Genomic DNA, 22,017 nt, shown 5'->3' with positions numbered 1-22,017 from the left:
ATTTCTTTTACAAACATAGCCCCTATTTACTTTTAATTAATATTAAACATCAGTGCCTGCTGTTTGGAGTGTAATGCATTATCACATCCTAGAAGTAGGGGTATTATTAGTGTCAGCAGCCAACATTTATTGAATATTTGCTCTTCTATTCTAATGCTCTGCCGACATAATACATAAATCATTCATTTAATTCTCTTGACAAATATACAAGGTAGGAAACCATTATCAATCTCATTTCTATAGGTGGGAAAATGAGTAGAGAGAGAAAGCAACTTGCTCAGCCACCCAGCTAATCTCCAAGTCAAGTCAGGGAGCCCTGAACTGTACCTCTGTTTAAACACCTTACAGGTGTTTATGCTGGACACCCAGTGCTCCCCAAAGACTCCAAACAACTTCGATCATGCGCAGTCCTGCCAGCTCATCATTGAACTGCCTCCTGATGAAAAGCCAAATGGACACACCAAGAAAAGGTAAGAGCGAAGCGTCCACCTGTAGGGTGTTCACAAATAGAAAAGTCAGCTTATTCCCAGTTCTTACTCATTGTAGGCCAAGCTTTCCCTAAGAGTACCGAAATTGGCAGTGCCACTTAGCAAAGGGTTTCATAAGAAATTGTTAGCCTGTTAACCTCATTTCCCACATTTCAGATGTATTTGTTTGTAGGGCAGCCACGGAAAAGTGCCACCGGGCGGCTTGAACAACAAATTTATTTTCTCCCAGTTCTGGAGGCTGGAAGTAGAGAGTGAGGCGTGGCCAGGGTGGGTTTCTTCTAGGTTTCTAGATGGGCGTTTCCTCCCGGTGCCTTCACTGGGTCTTCCCTCCGTGCCTATCTGTCCTCCCCTCCTCTTTTATGGGGACACCAGTCATATCGGATTAGGGTCCACCCTAAAGACCTCTTCTTAGTCTAATTATTTCTTTAGAGACCTTTCTCCAAAGGTCGTCGCATTCTGAGGTACTGTGGGTTAGGCATGCAACTCAGCCTGTCCATGGCATCATACCCATGGTATTTTTAGTGATTGTAATTTGAGATGTGGTCTGTATTGTGTCAGTGAGAAATACAGAAAGTTCTCATGAACAAAAGGACTTCTGTGCTCTGCCTGCCATGAGAAACCTGTCCTCCTTCAACACAGGCAGACCTCCTTCAGTCCAGCAGGTTCAGCTCCACAGCACCGGGGCAATAGAGCAAGTAGCACAACAAAACAAGGCATCGTTTGTTTTGCTGGTGGAGGGTCTTGCCTTCAATTGTGAAAGTCACAGCGTCTGTGAAGTGCAGTAAAATGAGATGGGCCTGCACTGTCATCCCGCCTAAGAACTCCTGGTCTTGAAGGTGAAGGCCATGACTGAAGTTTTCCATGTTTAAACTTCCAACAAGCGAATCGTAATGATGATAATGATTTGAGCACAATATGTGAAGTCTAGTGACTAGGTATGGCCACTCCCGTGTATCTCTGAGAAAACATTCAGAGAGGCTGAGCCCCTTGTCCAGGGGCACACAGCTGAGAAGTGGTGGAGCCAGAATCAAAACTATTTCTGTGTTAGGGAGTGTGTGTGATTTTTCCAAAAGTTAGTGGCTGAGTATGGCAGTTTGACTTAAAAAATTGTACCTGGAAATTGCACTGAAATGGTAGTGTTAAGTCAAGTGTGTGGTACATACAAAAGAATATGTGGAAAGTTCAAACGTTAGAAAGAATAAATGAAAACTAAAATAACTCTAAAGCTGTCACCCACCTTCAGAAATGGAACTTTAACAACATCCCATGTACCCCTCTCCTGCCAATCACTCCTTTTTGTAGGTGTATCATTTTTCTCTGTTTTGAGTACCAAATATTGTATGTTCCTTTTCATATCTTTGAAGCAATGGTCTGGTTCATACTTTCAATTTTTTCCTACCTATTTCCTTTTTTTAATTTCTAGCTCCTTTCCACCCAGTTATTCTTGCTGAAAAGTGGGGGAAAGGAATAATAGACTGAATGAATTCACATTATAAGTAAAACAGGAAAATAGTCTATACTTTTGGCTTAAAACTTTTCAGACATTAAGATTTAAAATTTATCAACATGATTTGTCAGTTTACTCGGTATTTTTAGCCCCTCAATGAAATAAAGTAAAGCACATATACAAAAACATGAACATTTTTAGTAGAGGCCATTGTGCCTAAAGCATTCCCAAGCACTCTTTGAGCATTATATGTTCTTGGATTTGATGCAGGTGAAGTCCGTACAGGCTTCAGTAGAAGATCAGTTAGACCTAAGAAAAGTTTGCTAGTCAGCTGTGTCCTCAAGGTCCATATGGAAATCACCCATGGAAAAAAAATGTCTAAATTAAATTCAGATTACAACTCCTAAAGAGAAATCTGAGTTTTGTTTTTAAATCAGTTTGACATTGATAACCTTAAGCTTTACACAATTCACATCATCTTAACGGAGCTGTAGGTTGTACCATTGACCCTGAAACGACACGGGTTAGCCAACCTCCCACACAGTCAAAAATCCACATTTGACTCCCTCAAAATTAAACTACTTGTAGCTTACTCTTGACCAGAAGCCTTACTGATAATATGAATAGTTCAGTAACACGTTTTGTGTATGTATTCTTACAATAAAGTAAGCTAAAGAAAAGGAAATATCATAGAGGAAATATATTAATCGAAAAGAAACCCATTATCTCATAAGTCAGCCACTTCTTACGCAGCTCATTCTCGGGTATCCAGTCTGGACACTCACTTCCCTCTGCGCTTTGCATCAGAAGCAGAAGAGGAAGGCCTGAGTTTCGGCACTTCACAGTCTCTTTCATACAGGGAGGGCTGAAAACAAGCTTGAAACACTTGGGTGCCACAAATTGAAAAATTACCTATTTTTGTTTGCTTCAGATCTTAAGAGTTGCACTGTTTTCTTATTATGGCATCATTTAGCGTGAACCTAAAGGAAGGGGATTTCCTGTCCCTTTTCACATGCATAGTTGGCCATTTTACATCCTAAACCATCAAAGGGAGTATCTTGGTTGATGGAGATGTTCCATTATTCAAACATGGCCTTGCATCAGCCCTCTTTTTAAATGTTTGCTGGCAAAGGGCTTTCCATTTTTCAGGGACGGTACCAAAAAATATCCTGTGGACTCCAGTGATTTTTCCTTCAGAAGACTGAGTGAACTCACCCCTCTCCGGCTGTGCTTCCTACACCAGGGGTCCGGGCATGGAGGTGACATGTCAGAGCCATTTCTCACGGACAGCATTCCTTCCAGGCTGCGGTCTGTCCTGGCCCCTGCACAGACAACCAATGTGTTGTTTTCATTTGAGAAGTAGCACTGCTCTCACCAGACTTTCTCCCAGGCCCACGAGGACTTTCCAGTGCAGTGAGGAAGACGGGCACAGGAACAGGGGGACTTGCCTTCCAGTTAGGCTCCTACAGTCATGCACACGAAGCCCTCTGCTTCAGAAGAATGCACACTCAGGGCCCCTGATACCTCAACCAGCTTACCAAACATGACTTACATAGGAGCCGAGCAGTGGGGAGAGAGAGCACCAGTGTTTAACTGGAATAGAAGTTCTGATTGGGGTGATGAGAAAAGTACTAGAAATAAAGAGTGGCACAGTTACCCAGCATGGTGTATGTACCACTGAATTGTACTTTTAATTTGGTTAAAGTAGTAAAGTTCCTTCAGTGGTGCGGTGGAAAGGCTTCTGGGCTGTGCAGGGCAGCTCGCTGCTTCCTCATTCCGTCTTTGCCCAGCGCACTGTTTTCCCCCAGGGAACTGCTGCATGAGGAGCAAGGTGAGCCTGCAAATGTAGGGAAGGGTTTTTTCTCTTTTCTGCTGGTTAAAAAAAGAACTTTTTCAGAGATGTCTGTGCAGCGATAGAGTGACACTACCCCTTTGTGTCTCTTTTCCAATCCCAACTGGTCAGACATTTATAACCCAACAAAGCTTCCTCTACTCAACACACAAGGATGCCGGAGATAGCCACAAGTCGGGACCTTTGAAAGTGGGTGGGTTGGGACAATTAGAGGAGGCAGAACAGGGAGACAGACCTGGCCCCTGCAGCTGAGCCCACTGCCCCAGCAAACACATTGACAGAGATAAGGTGCGGCTCCCCACAGCTTGGCAGAGGGCAGGAGGGTCGGCATCTGAGAATCCAGCTCCCTTCCCCATTGTGGTGCTCGCAGCTCCAGACAGACCAGTAGCCACAGAGAAGACACATCTAGGACCTCCTGGCCATAGCACAGCAGCACCACTGGCCACAAGGAAACAGGCAGAAGCCCAATGGGCTTGAGAACTCACTGCTCCCCCAGCCGGCCTCCTCCCTCAACACAGTGGTGCCCGGAGACCCTGGCAACCTGAGCACGGTGAGGGTGCCCATCACCCTGCTCACACAGATGATGCTCCCACAATGGCCTTGGAACCTGCTGACTCATTAAAATCAACAAGTACCTAAACAAGAAAGATGTTCGCTACTTCAAATGCACCTACAGAGGAACAAGCCCGATCACACAAGTAGCCCAAAAAGAAAATACCAAGTCTCCAGGGACCAAAGTCATGGAAGAATGTGACCTAAATGAGAGAGAATTTAAAATAGCATTCAGTTCAGTGAGCGCAGGAATAAAATTAATGAAGAGACAGAGTATTTTACCAAAGAAATTGACACTCTGAAAAAGAAACAAATTCTGGAGCTGAAGAACCCAATAAATGAGATGAAGAATGTGACCATGTGGAAGAGAAGTAGCAAGCTCAAAGACAAAACATCTAGAAAGGATTCAGGAGGAAAAGGAAAGAAAAGTTAGGTTTTTTAAAAAAATGAAAGCACGGTCTGAGAACTAGCTGACCGTGTTAGAAGGAAAACATAAGGATAACAGGTGTCGTAGAATTAGAGGAGGGGCAGAGAGCCTGTTTAAAGAACATACAAGAGCAATAAGCTCTTTAGCGCCCTTTAGAAAAAGATAATTTCTAAAGCAAAAGGACCTTCTCTAAAACATGTTTTATTTATTTTTAGAAAGAGAGGGGAAAGGAGAGAAACAGCAGTGTGTTGTTGCCTCACATGCACCCCTACCAGGGACCTGGCTGGCAGCCCAGGCATGTGCCCTGACTGGGAATCAAACCAGCAGCCCTTTGGTTCACAGGTGGGCACTCAATCCACTGAGCCACACCAGCCAGGGCTCTAAGACATATTTTATATTAAAACTGTCAAAAGGCAGTGATAAAGAGAATTCCCAAGGTGGCCAGGAGTAAAAACACAGTAACCTACAAAGGAAATCCACCAGACTGTCATTTGATTTCTCAGCAGAAGCTATGGGCAGGGAGAGAATGAGTGATATATTCTAAATGTTGAAAGACAGAAACCACCGGCCAAGGATGCTCTACCCAACAAAGTTATCCTTCAGATACGATGAGAAATAAAGGCTTTTCCAGACCAACGACAGCTGAGGGGACTGGGCACCACAGGGCCTACCTTACAAGCCATGCTGGGAGGGGCTCTTCTGCCTGAAACAGAAAAACAGCAGCACACAAAACTCTGAGTAAGGTGACAGAAGCAGAAACCTGCCCGTCTACTTCAGATAGGGCGTTAAACACTTATAATACAAAAGTTAAAGAGCAAAAAGCATAAAACAAAACTACAGTTCCTTCAGTTTCGTGATGAAGGCACAACATAAAAAGGCATAGTTTGCACTGGCTGGTGTAGTTCAGTGGATTGAGTGCGGGCCTGTGAACCACGGTTCGATTCCCAGTCGGGGCACATGCCTGGGTTGCAGGCCAGTTCCCTGCAGGGGACGCACAAGAGACAACCATACATTGTTATTTGTCTCCCTCTCTCCTTCCCTGCCCTTCTAAAGATGAATAAATAAAAAAAATTTAAAAGGCATAGTTTGTGACAACAAAAACATGCAAGGGGAGGAGTACAAGGAGGAAACTTGTAGAGGCAAATGAAGGGAACACGATGTGAGAAGGAAAAGAACTTTTATCTACGGTATATTTTATACAAACTTCATGGTAATCATGGTATACAAACTTCATGGTAATCATGGTATACAAACTTCATGGTAATCATGGAACTAAGATATAAAACAGTAAAAAACAAAGTCAGCATAGAAAACCACTAACTACAATAGCAGACAGAGACACAAGAGGAAAACCATGGAGATACAGAGCAATCAAAAAACACAAGATAAAATGGCAGCAGTAAGTCCTAATATATCAATAATGACCCTAAATGTAATGGAATGATTCACCAATTAAAAGGCACGGAGTAGTGGGATGGTCTATTAAACAAGACCCAACTATTGGGTTGTCCAAAAAGTCCATTTAATTTTTTCCATAAAATAAAAGACACATTTTTTATTTTTACCAATAACTTTATTGATTTGCATATTTGAGTATGTCGGCTATCTTCCACTATTGGCTTTAGTAGGCAGAGGCCAGGGGTGCTGCTTAACATCTTCCAGTGCATAAGGCAGCCCCACAGCAGAGAATTATTTGGCCTAAACGTCAGTAGTACCAAGAAACTTTGCAAACCATTTCTAACATGTTCAATCAATCACAGCACTTTCTTCACATACTGCACAAATTTTTTTGCATTTCAGTTATGTTTTTACCTTTCTCAAAATAATAAAGCATAATATGCCAAAAATGTTGCATATCTTCTTCCAATCTTCAATATTAAAATGGCTGCACAAAAATTCACCAATTTTGGTGTTTTTTTAATGCTATCACAATACAGTCTAACTAAATTGTTTCAAATGAAGTTAAAGACAACAACTACGAGGCACTACTACAACCATCACATGGAAGAAGTGTAACGGACTCTTTGGCCAACCCAATAGTAGGAGACTTCAACACTCCAGTGGATAGATCATCCAGACAGCAAATTTTAAAAGATTGAAATCATCTCCAGCATCTTTTCAGACCAGGGTATGAAACTTGAAATAACTACAATAAGAAAGCTGGAAATATCACAAGTATTTGGATATTAAACAACATGCTATTGAACAACTCTTGGATCAGTGAAGAAATAAAGCAAAAGACACATAAAAACAAATGAACATGCAACATATCAAAATCTTTGGGATGCAGCCAAAGTGGTACTAAGAAGGAAGTTTATAGCAATATGAACTATGTCAAGAAACAAGAAAAATTTTCCAGTAATTTAACACTATACTTTTAAAAAGTAGAAAAAAAGAAGAATAAAGCAAATCCAAAATCTGTAGAAGGAAGGAAATAATATCTGCAGAAATAAATGAGAGACTAAAAACAATAGAAAATATTAATGAAACCAAGGGTTGGTTTTTTGAAAAGATAAACAAAATTGACAAGCCTTTAGCTAGACTCATGAGGGAAGAGAGAAGACTCAAAATCAGCAGGGAAGAGAAGTTACAGCAATGTCTCAAAAATACAAAGAATCATAAAAGAATACTATGAGAGGCTATATGTCACCAAATTGGATAACCTAGAAGAAATGGATAAATTGTTAGAATTATACAGCCTTCCTAGAGTGAGTCATGAAAAAATCTGAATAAACCAGTCGCTGGTAAGGAAACTGAAACAGTAATCAAAATCTCCCAAACAACCAAAGTCTAGGACCAGATGGCTTCACTGGTGAATTCTACCAAACTTTCATGGAAGATTTAATACATATTCTTCCCAATCTCTTCCAAAAAATTAAAGAGGCGGGAATGCTTCCTAACTCATTTTATGAGGCCAGCATTACCCTGATACCAAAATCAGGTAAGAATATATCAACAAAATTATATGCCACTATCTCTGATGAACATAGATGCAAAAATTCTTAACAAAAATACTAGCAAGTCAAATACAACGATGTGCTAAATGGATCATACACCACCATCAAGCAGGATTCATTTCGGGGATGTGCAAGGACGGAAAAAACATCCGCAAATCAATGCAACACACCACATTAGCAGAATAAAGGAAAAAACCATCTGTCCAATAGATTTAGAAAAAAAATGTTTCACATGATACAACATCCAGTTATACAAACTCTCAATAAAATGGGTATAGAAGGAAAGTACTTCAACATAATCAAGTCCATGTGTAACAAACCCACAGGTAACATCTTACTCAGTGGTGCAAAACTAAAAGCGTTTGCTCTGAGAACAGGAAGAAGACAAGGATGCCCACTCCCACCGCTCTATTCAACATAGAGCTGGAAGTCCTAGCCACCACAATCAGGCAAGAAAAAGAAATAAAAGGCACCTAAATTAGAAAGAAAAAACAAAACTGTCATTATTTGCAGACAACATGATTTTATATACAGAAAACCTTAAGGACTCCATAAAAAAAAACTTAAAAAATAATAAACAAATGCAGTGAAATTGCAGGATACAAAATCAATATTCAGAGATCTGTTGTGTCTTTACATACTAATAAAGAACTATTAGAAAGAAATGGGACTTCCGCCAAGATGGAGACGTAGGTGGAGGAACCACCTTGCCTCTGTGCACAACCAAATCTAAGAACAACTATTTTTAACAACAATCACAACCAAGCCACACGGAAAATCGACAATACGGAGTCCAAAAACAACTAAATGCTCAGCTAAACCGGTAAGAGAAGCGAAACCAGCAGCGGAGCAGGTTAGCAAGAAAAAAATCCCGGGTGGTGTGCTGTGCGCAAGCAGTCGAAGGTGCTGATCGCGAGCTAGCTACGGGAGCGCACAGGGAAGAGGCTCCGCGGGCTGTCTGGGGTCGGTCAGTCGCGCATCTGTGTGCGGAGAAACCAGTGAGAAGGGAAGCCTGCGCTGGGCAGCAGGCTCGCACAAGAAAAGAATGAAGAAATAAGAATTCAGAAAAATGAGGAGAAGCTTAGGAACCTCCAGGACATCTTTAAACGCTCCAACATCCGAATTATAGGGGTACCAGAAGGGGGAAAGGCACAGCCACCAATGGAAAACTTATTTGAACAAATAATAAAGGAAAATTTCCCCAATCTGGCAAAGGAAATAGACTTTCAGGAACTCCAGGAAGCTCAGAGAGTCCCAAAGAAGTTGGACCCAAGAAGTAACACACCAAGGCACATCATAATTACATTAGCCAAGATTAAAATGAAGGAGAGAATCCTAGAAGCAGCGAGAGCTAAGGGGACAGTCACCTACAAAGGAGTTCCCATCAGACTGTCAGCTGATTTCTCAAAAGAGACCTTACAGGCAAGAAGGGGCTGGAAAGAAGTATTCCAAGTCATGAAAACCAAAGACCTGCAACCAAGATTGCTCTACCCAGCAAAGTTTTCATTTAGAATGGAAGGACAGATAAAGTGCTTCTCAGATAATACCAAATTCAAGGAGTTCATCATCACCAAGCCCTTATTATATGAAATGTTAAAGGGACTTACCTAAGAAAAAGAAAATAAAAAAGATGAACAGTGAAAGGACAGCAAACTCACAGTTAGTAACAACCACACCTAAAACAAAAGCAAACTAAGAGGACAGCTAGATCAGGAGCAGAACCATAGAAATGAAGATCTCATGGAGGGTTAGCAACAGGGGAGTGGGAGGAGGAGAAGCGGGGAGAAGGTACAGAAAATAAGTAGCATAGACAGTAGATAGAAAATAGATAGGGGGGAGGGTAATTCTGTAATAATTTTTAAAGCTCCTAGACTTTTAAAAATGTCAAGATCTCCACTTATTATGATTTAAATGGTCATTGTGCAACACCCTTTTTAAGGAAAGCATTCAAATACAAGTAATTTAGTTTGTAATTTTGTGTCTGTCATTGTGAGTTGTATTAACACTTTAAAAATATCTCATATAAGGCAGAAAGCTACTAATCAATCCCTTCCTTTTCATTTGAAGTGTTTCTTTCAGGGAAATTGTGGTGAGCTTACTGTCTCATCAAGTGTTACTCCAGAACTTATATGATATCTTGTTGGAAGAGTTTGTCAAAGGCCCCTCTCCCGGCGAGGAGAAGAGTATCCAAGTGCCAGAAACCAAGCTGGCTGGCTTCCTCAGATACATCTCCATGCAGAACCTAGCTGTCATATTTGACCTGCTGCTGGACTCCTACAGGACAGCCAGAGAGTTTGACACCAGCCCTGGGTTGAAGTGCCTGCTGAAGAAAGTGTCCGGCATTGGAGGGGCAGCCAACCTGTACCGCCAGTCGGCGATGAGTTTCAACATCTACTTCCACGCACTCGTCTGTGCTGTGCTCACCAATCAAGAAACCATCACGGCCGAGCAGGTGAAGAAAATCCTTTTTGAGGATGATGAGAGAAGCACAGATTCATCACAGCAGTGTTCATCAGAAGATGAAGACATTTTTGAGGAGACTGCCCAAGTGAGCCCCCCAAGAGGCAAGGAGAAGAGGCAGTGGAGGGCTCGGATGCCATCTTTAAGTGTCCAGCCCATCAGCAATGCAGACTGGGTGTGGCTGGTCAAGAGGCTTCACAAGCTGTGCATGGAGCTGTGCAATAACTACATCCAGATGCACTTGGACCTGGAAAACAGCATGGAGGAAGCGCCCATCTTCAAGAGCGACCCATTCTTTATCCTTCCCTCCTTCCAGTCCGAGTCATCCACCCCGTCCACTGGGGGGTTCTCGGGGAAAGATACACCTTCCGAGGATGACAGGAGCCAGGCACGGGATCACCTAGGTGAGTCCCTGAGCCTGCGGGTGGGCAGCGGGGAAACACTGATGCTGCCCCCAAGCCCCAAGGTGGAGAAGAAGGACCCCAGCAGGAAGAAGGAGTGGTGGGAGAATGCGGGTAACAAAATCTACACCATGGCGGCAGACAAAACCATTTCAAAGCTGATGACGGAATACAAAAAGAGGAAACAGCAGCATAACCTGCCCACGTTCCCCAAAGAGGTCAAAGTGGAGAAGAAGGGAGAGGCCCTGGGTCCAAGAGGCCAAGGGTCCCCACTGCTTCAGCGTCCCCAGCACCTGATAGACCAAGGGCAGATGCGGCATTCCTTCAGTGCAGGCCCCGAGCTGCTGCGACAGGAGAGGAGGCCCCGCTCAGGCTCCACCGGGAGCTCCCTGAGTGTCTCCGTGAGAGACGCTGAAGCACAGATCCAGGTGGGTCCCTGCAGCCGTCCCAAGTCAAAGGGTCGCCTGAGACTAAGGCGTGGCTCTGTCTGTCAGTGGGGGACAGACATTTTATTATTAGGTAACTTCGGGAATTGTTTTCATGGGTTATATTAGATACTGAGAAATAAGATGAAACTAACTCATAAAATGGATGTGCTTTATCTGGCATGGAGCCCTGAGTTTACCACTTGAAGGTGCATTGAAGAAAATCCTTTCACTGTGAAGAGTTGTAAAAAGGGCAGGGGCAACGTGCATAGTATTAGATGGTTGTACCAATGAATTGTTTTCATCTCAAGTTTTGCTAACCCATCCAGAGCTCATAAAAATTCTCATTCTTCGGAGGGCTCTGAGTATTCCTATGCCTTCCTATATTCAATATTTATAATTCCATCATATATCAAAAATGAGCTTGAGAAGAAAACAGTGTTGGCTCCGTTTTGTTCGGTTTAAGAACAGAGATGGGAAAAAACAAGTAGAGGGATCTGGAGTCAGAGCGGGCCCTTTAAAAATCATCTGGTGTTTTTACCTTAAATTGTGGGCTCCTGCCACAGGCATAGTGAGTTAGACCATCTCGCACCCTCCGATTCCATGAACCTGTACAGAAATGCATCCTTCGAATGAACGTAAATTTAGAAATAGTCAGAATTTCTTGCAAGATGCATTATTTTCCTCGTGTATCTTGAGCGTAGAACTCAGTTTCATAATTCAGAATCCATAAAAATCATGGACCAGAATTGCAGAAGTCCAGTCAAGCTGTGATGTGATTATTCTGTAACAGATGACCTCCCTGACAAATAGCATATCTTAATATTTGTTTTTCATGTCTTGGAGATTTGCTCATGATTTTAAAAGTTATAAATTGAAGTAGGCTATTTCAAGTTTTCTAGCATTACTATAGTGGCTGCTGATTAGAAGTGTTGTATGTCCTATGGAAATCTCATTATGAAAAAGCAAGAGGGTTTTTAAAATTGAGGAGTAAATAAGAGTTTTATAGTTTGTGAAAGCTGAAAATAAGGTATTTGTGATGTTAGACAAGTCTCTGTAATATGAAGTTAAAATGACAATTTATCAGTAAAGACTAATTTATTACAGACTAAAAGCCTGACAAAACTCATTTGCAAATTGGCAGGGCTTAGCCACACCTGAGAGCTCAAATGAACCCACTGGAGCAAGCTCACAATTCTCTTCAATCCCTTTTCTCAGGCGTGGACCAACATGGTGCTAACCGTCCTCAATCAGATTCAGGTCCTCCCAGACCCGACCTTCACGGCCCTCCAGCCCGCAGTGTTCCCGTGCATCAGCCAGCTGACCTGCCACGTGACTGACATCAGAGTGCGCCAGGCTGTGAGAGAGTGGCTGGGCCGAGTGGGCCGCGTCTATGACATCATCGTGTAGATGACTCACAGCGAAGAAATTCAGGAGCGAGGGTTAGAGTATGCCTCGCATCTTCCCCACCACCAGCCCCACGGAAACCAGTGTCCCGGAGAACAGCCGGCTGCTCCCTAACTAATCAGCAGTAGGGGCCATTCTGGACACTAAAGGCTACATCTACATGACACAAAATATACCCCGATTTTGAACATTATTTCAGAAGAGTCTCCCTCCATTCCTTGACACATTTCCATATCTTGAAGTTTATTTCCCAGTGTTTTTACCTGCCATGTTATTGCCAAATGGGTCACATTCAAGGACCACTCTGAAAACTTTGCATCGATCTTTTTTTTTTAATGCAATTGCTAAGGAAATATCTGCTAAGTCAAGCTGATGTATAAACAGTCAGACTTCTAGTACCAAACATTATTCATTAGAGAAAGATTTATATCATGATTGTGCATTTGGTGGGGAAGAAAACAGCTAGAGAGACATGTTCTTGGATGTCATAATCAAGGAAAGGGTGACTTTCTCTGTAAAATATTCCAGAACATTTAAAAATTGCCCTAAGTTGTAAAGATTTTCTGGTTGGCACTCACCAACTTCCTTGGTTAAGGTACTATTGTGCCTTTGTTCCCCTATTTGTAATGGAAGGAAATTCTTTCCTAGCAGAATGTCCAGTCCACGTTATGGCAGCCTTTGACACACGGACCCACTGATATTTGCCGACACGGATGTTGTCAAGAGACAGATGACTGACCAGCTACCCTGGCAGTCCCATTAGTCTCTGCTTTTGCTTTCAAGACGAAAAAGAAAAGGGAAAGAAAAAAATGGTGCCTTAGTCCCTTGTTTTACAGATATTTCTATGCTCCACAGTTATCTGAACATAAGGTTTAACATTTGGTTTTTAAGAAAACATTGAAATGCAACTCATTTGATAGCCACGCCCTCGGAGGAAAGGAAGTGAGTTCTCCATTCAGTGAGCAGACTTCTCAGGGAAGGGGGCTGGGAGTGTGGGGTAGGGAGACAGCTGGATGAGGTGGGAAGGGGGATTATAATGAAATCATTTTAGTCTTCAAATATTACACTACGACCATGTGAACTTACGGTGTCCGTTACACAAGCTCTAGTCTCGGATGAAAAGACACAGAATGAAGTTTAGGAAATGAAATTTTGGTTTAAATTATCTTTGCTCTCCAGGAAGTCTACTTACCCCATGTCTGAAGTCCGTTTATCCAGGCCAATATTTTAAGTGGATATTTCTTTTCTTAAATTTTGCTAGAAAAATTAGTCTGGAACCTTTATTTTACTATGTACAGTATATTTAATAGTTCTTAATAATAATGATTAAAACTCCTCAGTCGAGTTCATTCATGTATATTCTATCGTTAGTTGCTATGACAAACATTATAATTTCCCAGCCCCTAAAAATACATTCATAATTGAATAAGTCATCTTTTAAAAATAGAACATCAACCCTTTGATATTGAAGTAAGGATCTGAAATTGACAACTGTACTTAGAGCTGGTATTTGTAAACATTGTCTTCCTGAAAAACAGGTGAACTTATCTGCAAATTTAACAGGAAGACTGAGTTGATTCACTTAGGCAATCTGAAAAAAGGAACTTGATCTTTCAGTATGCCACCCAAATAAAGGTCACCACAGAATCGAGAAGACATTTTTTTCAGAGCCACAAAACACTCTTTGCCTTCCGTTTTTCCTCATTAGACAACAATTTGAGTTTAGAAATAGATCAACTGTTTGATTGTAACAAGCAATGAATTGTTGGGATAGCAATGAGCTGTGTTCGTGCTTTTGAACTTTTATGTCTTGTAAGTCAGGCAAGTTTTTTTTTTTTTAACAAAAGCAGTACACTATAGGTATTTGTTTTTGTTTCTATGACTTTTCTTAAGGGCAGTTCTCCTTTGTGAGTGTGTGTGTCCTACAAAATTTACTGGGGGAAAAAGCTTCTGTATGGTATTAAATTGCAGTAATTACAGAATGCTTATATATAGCAACTTTTTATAACATATAAAAATTCAAAGGAAGCCAGGCTCGGTTTATGAATGTCATGTCCCAGGGTATGTTTGCTAATTATTTAGAAATCAGAATTCATTTCCCTACTGATCCTCTGTTCTGGGACCCCAGGCCAGGTTATGGAAAGAAGAGTACCCCAGACTCTTCCCAAACACTGCTCGGGCACTAACCTGACGGTGGGTACTGAGAGTACAAAGACGAGAGAACACACATAGCTCTTTACCTATAGTTTTGTAAGAGGGTTTTCGTGCCCACCTACATTCCCAACATACTCTGCGCTCTGCATCCAGTCAGAGTTCAACCAGAAAATTAACTGTTGCAGCGGTACTTCCCAGAGGTATTCACAGTCTTCAAAAAAGAACATTGCTTAATACAAGTAGTCTCCAATGAACAGGACTCCAGGTCACAGTGAAGTCCGTTGAACCCTCCCAGAGGTGGGGAAGGAGGGGAGAGAAGTAGGAACCCTGGCTAGAGAGAGGCAGACTGGCCAGTGAGTCCCTCACACTCACTACCCTGGTGTCTCAGTTTCTGCCTTTCCCCAAGGTCTCTGAAAGGCCAGGGTCAGGACAGCCTTTGTAGTTAAAACAGTTATTACTATATATTTACTTGTCCAAGCTGAATAAGAGTTTGCACATTGCCTTTGGCTGCTGTTATTTACTGTCAAAAGTGTGTTGCCCTAATGTTGAGATCTACTCTCTTTCTCTAATACTTTTGCAAAGTGCATACCATGAATACCAGAGTGTAAAAGAATCTCTGACTCAACAGCTCAGCCAAGGACATCACACTCTCCATCAGATTTCTCCTTGCCATGAGGGCACAAGTTCAAGGGGAGCATTGGTCACCTCTCCTGAGCAGCCTGTAAAGATGCTCGGGCTGCCTCCTTAGGCCATCTTGTTCTCTCTCCCCTAAGATTGTTCTCTAGCCTTCTCCATCAGTACAAAACTAGGCACTTTTTACCATTTTTAGGCTATTTAATGGCTGGCCAAGGCTGATGCTAACATACATAATGGCTCGAGTTATAGTGTTTTCCACCAGACACAACAAACTGGTAACATAATTCAAAAGTACCTTTAAATGGACACTTCTTTAGAACAATAAATATCCCAGGGTTTCTTGTTTTAAGGAGAAGGCTTATACAGAGTCAGTTGAAAGAGTGATAGAGCCTCACCTGCAATACAGAACAGATGTCTTTGACTTCCCTCTTCCCTCAAATCCATCACAATACTGCTTATGGAGGAAAGTTTTTTTAAAAAGGAAAATCACTCATGTCAGTCCCTTCCAACTAATCAGCCTTTGCTTGGAGCTGAAAACAACAGCAAAAGAGTCACAGACAGCCGGGAGGAGGTGACCTTTGTTGAGTGCCACGTGCATGTAGGTCCTCACCTATACCACCATGTGTTATTTTCACAGTCACCTGGTGAAACAGGTGTTGCTTTCCTCGGTTTTTCAGATGAGGACAGAGACCCGGAGAGGTGAAGAAATTTGCCCAAGATAACCAGTAAATGGCAAAGTTGGTTGCAAAAGAGGTATTCCTGCATTCAAAGTCCACATTGTCTCCATTACACCATACTGTAAAGGCGGAGTGAACACCGGAGCGTCTCAGGAATTACACGCTTAAAATGAGTTAAAAATACCTCATTGATGTCCCAGCTCCATAATGTTATGGGGATTTTTCTAATTAGGGTTAAAAAAAGGATAGTATTTATAAATAGAAAGATCAGGTATAACAATATTTTGAGCATCCAAATATAAACAAAATCTAAATTTTAATCTTAAAGCAGGCCTTCAGTGGTAATTTAGAAACCCTGCCAGTTTGGCAGAAATGACAGAATAAGATTATGCGTGGCCAGCTGTTAACACGGGGAAAATGTGGCGGTCTGCATCTGGAATGACGCGTGCAAATTGGGAACCTTTTCCAATTACCACTTAATCACTAAGAATAAAGTGCCCTGTAGCCAACAGTGCCTCTCTGTTTGTTTCCCTGGGAAGTATATAGTACTAAATGTGTAGGACAGTATCTCTAAGTTCGGGAATATGCAAAATAAATAACCATTTTCAAATGCATACTCTGGAGAGGAAGTCTTAGTTACACAAAACTGTTGAAGATCCAGCTACTGAGGGCATCAGGTCAATACCCACAGTAACCACCCTGTGCCGTGACACCTAAATATCCCTGTGTACTTCGCAGACAAGGAAACAGGCAGAAGGAGAACCCAGAACTCAACATGTGTTTGGGGGCCACTTAGTGGTCCCAGTGAGATTCAGCACGGCCTTTAAAAAGCAAGAGGCTGCTTTCAAGCACTTTTTATTGGAAATATGAGCTTGTTATTGGGCAAGATTTATGAAACTGGTAAAGAACTCATTTATATCTATGCTTCATAAAAAAAACCCTATGTCTTCTCACTGATTAGTAGACCGATCTAGAAAACTGTTTGTGAGATTCTCTTCCTGTACTTGTATCGTAATGTTTGTATGTGATGTGGAAGTAACTGATAATTAAAATTTCGGACTAAAACACCATATAGCTTTCCGAACCACAATTATAACTTCAGAAAAGACAGGCCCAAAAGGAAAAAAATCATGTCCTGGGATAGTCTAAGAGAAACTCAGTTGAGAACAGCGCTCGATTTTCTCACTAACCGCGGCACCACTTCTTGGCTGAAGAAACGCCACTGGCATCATACAAAACAGTCCTCTCTGTGTGTCCTAATGCAAGGGCACTCCCGGGAGGAGAGACTGGCTGACCGTCTTAGTGACAGAGCTGCAGCTGGCTGCTGGTGAACCCTCCCAGGTACGGCCCTTGCCACCTCTTCAAGCACCAGGAACTGTGTGTGCTGTCAGTTCCTCTCCTGAAGGTATAAGTAATGGTTGTCTAGTGTCTCCTGACTTGACAATAGCAGTCCTCGGACGTCAGCTCACATCAGAATCATCTGGAGCGCTGGCTCAACTAAAACACAGCTTGCCAGGCCCAGACTTTCTGATGCAGTAGGCCTGGAAGTCTGCATTCCTAAACAAGTTCCTAGGGGGTGCCCACGCTGCTGCCCTGGGGACCACACTTTGAGAACCACTGTCTTGAGAAAATTTCCAACTCTTACCTTTAAGATCAGATTGACTCATCAAGAACTAGAGAAAAACTGAACTTAACCTTGGGCCGACAACTTGGGATTGGATTTCTCTACAGCATTCCTGCTCCATCTTACCCATTTCTGTTTACTACACCAACAAATTGTTTTTTTACAAGCTCGAGGACAATGAATGTGTGAGTTCTATGGAGCAGTGAGATCAGCGCAAGCTTCTCGTCTTTGTATGTAGAAACATTGACTCTGTGGACAACCATTTGTGTCCTGGTGGCCCTTCGACTTGTACTGAGGTGATTTTAAGTTCAAGTATGTGGTGTTTGTGTTTCTTCTGTTCTTACAGTTTTAATGAGATGTTTCCATGCAGACTCCATCGTAACCTTGGCTCCTGGCTCCCAGATGTTTTTGAGTAGTTGCTTGCTTGCCAGTATTTTTCTCTCTCGTTAGTCACCAAAATGTCAGCACTTCAACGTGACATTACACTGCTTGATGTACCTTCCTTTTCCGCTTAATTGTCTGGTGTAAACTAATATTTTAATTTCCTGTAGACCTGCAGTCTCCCAAATGGCTTCATGGAAATTTGCAAACATAACCACTCCCTTTTGAGCAGTAAATGTGCCTGTTTCAAAGACTTCCCAGTGGATGTGTCCGGTTGGTGCTCTCATCTGCACAAGAGAGACCATGTTCGTTTTCTCATCTTCCGAATGAGGGGAGAACTGTGAAAGTGCATCGGCATGCTTTGGGAATACAGTGAAGTCACGTTAACTCAAAGATGGCTGGGGCCTTGGTTTAGTTATTCACTCTCTATCCGATTAATTAGCTTTGGTGATTCTTTTTACATGAAAAAAAATAAGGAACATAGAAGGAATAATTCAAGAGAAAAAAAATTAAGTACCTTAAAATCATCACCCATGTGTAAATTATATTAATTACACATCATTCTTATTGATTTAATAAAGTTTCTCTAAATTCTTCTTAAGTACCCTGACATCATTTAAATTATTCTCTTGCATGAATAGGAAGTAATGACTATATTTACTAGAATTAATGAGATCAGAAAGTATATCAAAGTGTTAATGGTATCAAGGATTCAAATCCTTGCCTCTGTGAATGGAAATAAAGTTCTTCGTTTTACTTTTGTTTTCATTAACCTTTTTTGGAAATTATGTATGCATTTAATTCTTTTAAGAATAATTTATTTTCTAATTAAATTTTTAAATTAATCTCTAAAAATAATTTATTTTCTATTTATTTTACCAACTGGTGCCAAAAAAAAGGGGAGGGAGATCTAAAAGCCAATCTTTTGAACTACCACATAAAATATTATGTTTTCTCTGAACGTTGGGGAAGCTCTGCTCCCTGACAGCACCAGCCACCCATGGTCGTCCATGGCTACCTCATGATTATGCGCAAGCTACTTCTTACCCCTCCCTCTACTGTTTGTTCTTTGGATTTTTGTTGGAAGTAGTTCTCGCTGATAAGAATAAGTTTCCCACTAAGTAGGCAAAACTGGACAAAGAGAGTGCTTCTGATATTTCGGTTTCACCTCAGTTGAAACCACGTGGTGGAATATACGGGTACGGCGTGATGGGGCAGGAGAAGGTGCCTAGAGGGGAAGGCTGATTGTGTCTGTTTATGTTTCTTGATTTGATTTTTGGTGGGTTGGGGGGAGGTAAGAATAAAAAATGTATTGCCCTAATCATGCCACACAATTATTATTCAAGATTATTTTTGTGCTTTTCTAAGAGGAATAAACTTAAATACGTTCTAAACAGTTCCCCTACGACCATGTCCCTGCTCTAAATAAAGCCAGTGGGTGGTAAGGGTCCTTTTTATCCTTCCTTGTATTATGCCAAAGAACTGACTTGTTTTTGCTGAAAAATGTAAATGAATGAAGCTTGGTATAGCCATAATGATTTGAGTCAGTATACCATTTCATCTGCATAATGCAAATGTATCATTGCAACCCCATTCACCGGGAGCCTTGAAGCGTTTCGTTCTCTCCAAAGGACTTGTCAAGGAAGTGCAGTTTTGTTTTGCCTTATCATTTAGTCGGTTTGGTCACATTTATTAAAAAAAAAAAGAAAGAACTGAAAACCACCCTCCTTTGTACGTTGGTATAACTTTGATTTGATATGATCTACGTGTTGTTTAACGGGTCTCTGTGAGCAAGTTCACAAGTGTGTTTTGTGTGCATTTTATCTGAGGTGAAAATGAAAATTCTAAAGAGAAAATATTTTAAAAGATATAGTATTTATGTTGCTTGTGTTGTAGAATAAAGATTCAAATGCATTAAAAAATTGGATATGTGGAACAATTTTTTTTACCAAGTAAATGTACATATGGAGATAGTTCATAATTCTGAATGAAGAGCCCCCTTCCCAGTTCTGTGACAGAGACAGCCTCTGTTGAAACTTTGGTGCAAGCCTAGAAAATGCATATGAAGAAATATGTGTGTGTGTGTGTGTGTGTGTACACCATTGTTTCCTTTTTTTAAGGGCTTATTTTACAATGTTGTTTTGGGTTTTTCTTCATAAGAATAAAATTCACATTAGTAGATACTGATACAATCTATTCACTCAAAAAACTAAGAGCTATCTTTTGTTCATAAATGACTAATTCTCTTCATAGGAACATAATTATTAAAACAGAACATTCAGAATATAATACAACCACTTTTCATTTCATGATCTTACTGCATTGCAGTTTTAAAATTAACTGTCTCAAAAGCCTAGTAATAGTATAGGCCTAGGGATCCTCATACCCAAATTGTGGAAAACTGCTCTTTGGCCAACAAGGATAAAAGACACACAAAACGCCATAAAGATGGATTCTGTGTCTATGACCTTAGGTCATGATTATGTCATTCTATCACACTGGTAATTGTATAGTTGTAGTACTAAGACTTGGTCACTTCCATCTTGAGGACAAAATGAAACTAAAATAGACACTAATATGCTTTGCCTAAGGACGTCACAGCCACGTTCATGGATGGAGACAGCTGTGGCAGAGCATCCCAGGCTTTGCTCCATCCTGGGAGTGGGGAAAGCAGACAATCCTTGTGAACAGAGCTCAAGGTTCCTGCTCTGCAAAATGAATACAAACTCGTAACTGAAAGGGCTCTTTCAAGGTAACATGAGAGCCCCAATCTTACAGTGCTTTGTACATGCTACATGCTAACTTCTATGTGTTAGAGGATAATCCACCTCATAAACAGTACCACTATTCTGCAAGATGATTTATACTTGAGATCTAACACATACAAAACCTTGACATTCATATCCATGGATGCACTATGACTTAGAAAGCTAATATAAGACTAACATTTTATGTCTTATATGAGATCAGCAGCTAATGTAGATCATAGTTTAGTCAAACATTTTGGACATAAACTCGACATCAATAGCCAATTCTTCCATTATTGACATCCAGCAATAAATACAATATGGGCTGAAACTTGTATGTATTTCTATAAAGGAGAGACTTAATACACTTCAACTGTTTGACTTATGATCAAAACTTTTATTACAATTTAGGTTTGATAAATATTTCATACTACTCATTAGAAAATTTACTTTGCCACCAGGCTTAAATCTAGGTTCAATAAGTGAGTGAAAACAAAATTGAAGCATAATGCAATATTGTGGCTTTCACATATTGACCAGCATTCCCGTTATCTTGAGCCTTTGAAAGGGCACTCTAAGCCTGCCTTTTATGTCCTCCTTGTTTGTTTTTATTTATAGATTCCTAGTTACAACATCCAGTCATTGGTGCCCTGCGTCTGCCCTGTTAACTTAATCTGGAGAAACAAATTCTGCAGTTGAATGATCTCATCGGAACTCAGAGGCAACAACATAATTAAATCCTAGAGAAGTTTATAAGCAGTTTCCAACTTAAAAAAAAAGTACCATTTCAACATGAAGGGATCAAATTCACAATAGTTTAGAGTGAGCACTGAAATACTAAACTTCACTTGGCTGCATAGTGTCCTTCCCTACATCACTGCCCCATTTCATTGTGCTTCCCTTTACTAAGCTTCACAGATGTGGCATTTTCACAAATTGAAGGCAAGACCCTCGACCAGCAAAAAGAGTACAACTCGCTTTATTTTGAGAGCGTTTGCTTTATTGCAGTGATTTGTAACTGAACCCACAATGCCTGTGAGGTATGCCTGTGTATTCATTAATTGCTATTTGAACTATTGTAAATGGTACAAATGACGTAAGGAAGTAAAACAATGTTCTTTGCCAGTATCTCTAGCAGAGAATAACCTTTGAGGAAATAAATGTTAAATGTGATGCAGAAGCCTCCATTATAACTCAACTTGAAAAAAAATGAGTATCGAAGTGAGTTTACCACTTACAAAGGAAAAGATACTGTTGGCCGTGTCATAGTTAAAAGTTCAGTCTGACAAAGTTTGCTTTACTCTGTTCCTAGGACAGCCATCGGCTCAGTAAATCTTGATGGATGTTCTAATATAACAATGGGTTATAAAAATGGCATTCCT

At 41.1% G+C, this 22,017-nt stretch overlaps 1 protein-coding gene across 3 annotated transcripts in view; it reads left to right on the top strand.

Moving 5' to 3' along the window:
• The window catches only part of ARFGEF3 (ARFGEF family member 3), a 171,502-nt gene extending 151,733 nt beyond the window's left edge, over positions 1-19,769 (top strand). For all 3 annotated transcript variants that reach the window (XM_037148814.2, XM_037148813.2, XM_053664860.1), the window contains 3 exons: positions 349-470; positions 9,791-11,012; positions 12,228-19,769. In XM_037148814.2, the coding sequence (XP_037004709.2) occupies positions 349-470; positions 9,791-11,012; positions 12,228-12,419 (1,536 nt within the window). In that variant the 3' untranslated portion in view covers positions 12,420-19,769. The remainder of the gene's footprint in view (positions 1-348; positions 471-9,790; positions 11,013-12,227) is intronic.
• Positions 19,770-22,017: the final 2,248 nt, after the last annotated feature.

Source organism: Artibeus jamaicensis, unplaced genomic scaffold (genome assembly GCF_021234435.1).
Source record: "Artibeus jamaicensis isolate MK-2021 breed Jamaican fruit bat unplaced genomic scaffold, CSHL_Jam_final contig_387, whole genome shotgun sequence".
Classification (NCBI taxonomy): Eukaryota; Metazoa; Chordata; class Mammalia; order Chiroptera; family Phyllostomidae; genus Artibeus; species Artibeus jamaicensis.
Note: the sequence above shows the minus strand (reverse complement) of the source record. Positions and strands in the feature narration are given on the sequence as shown.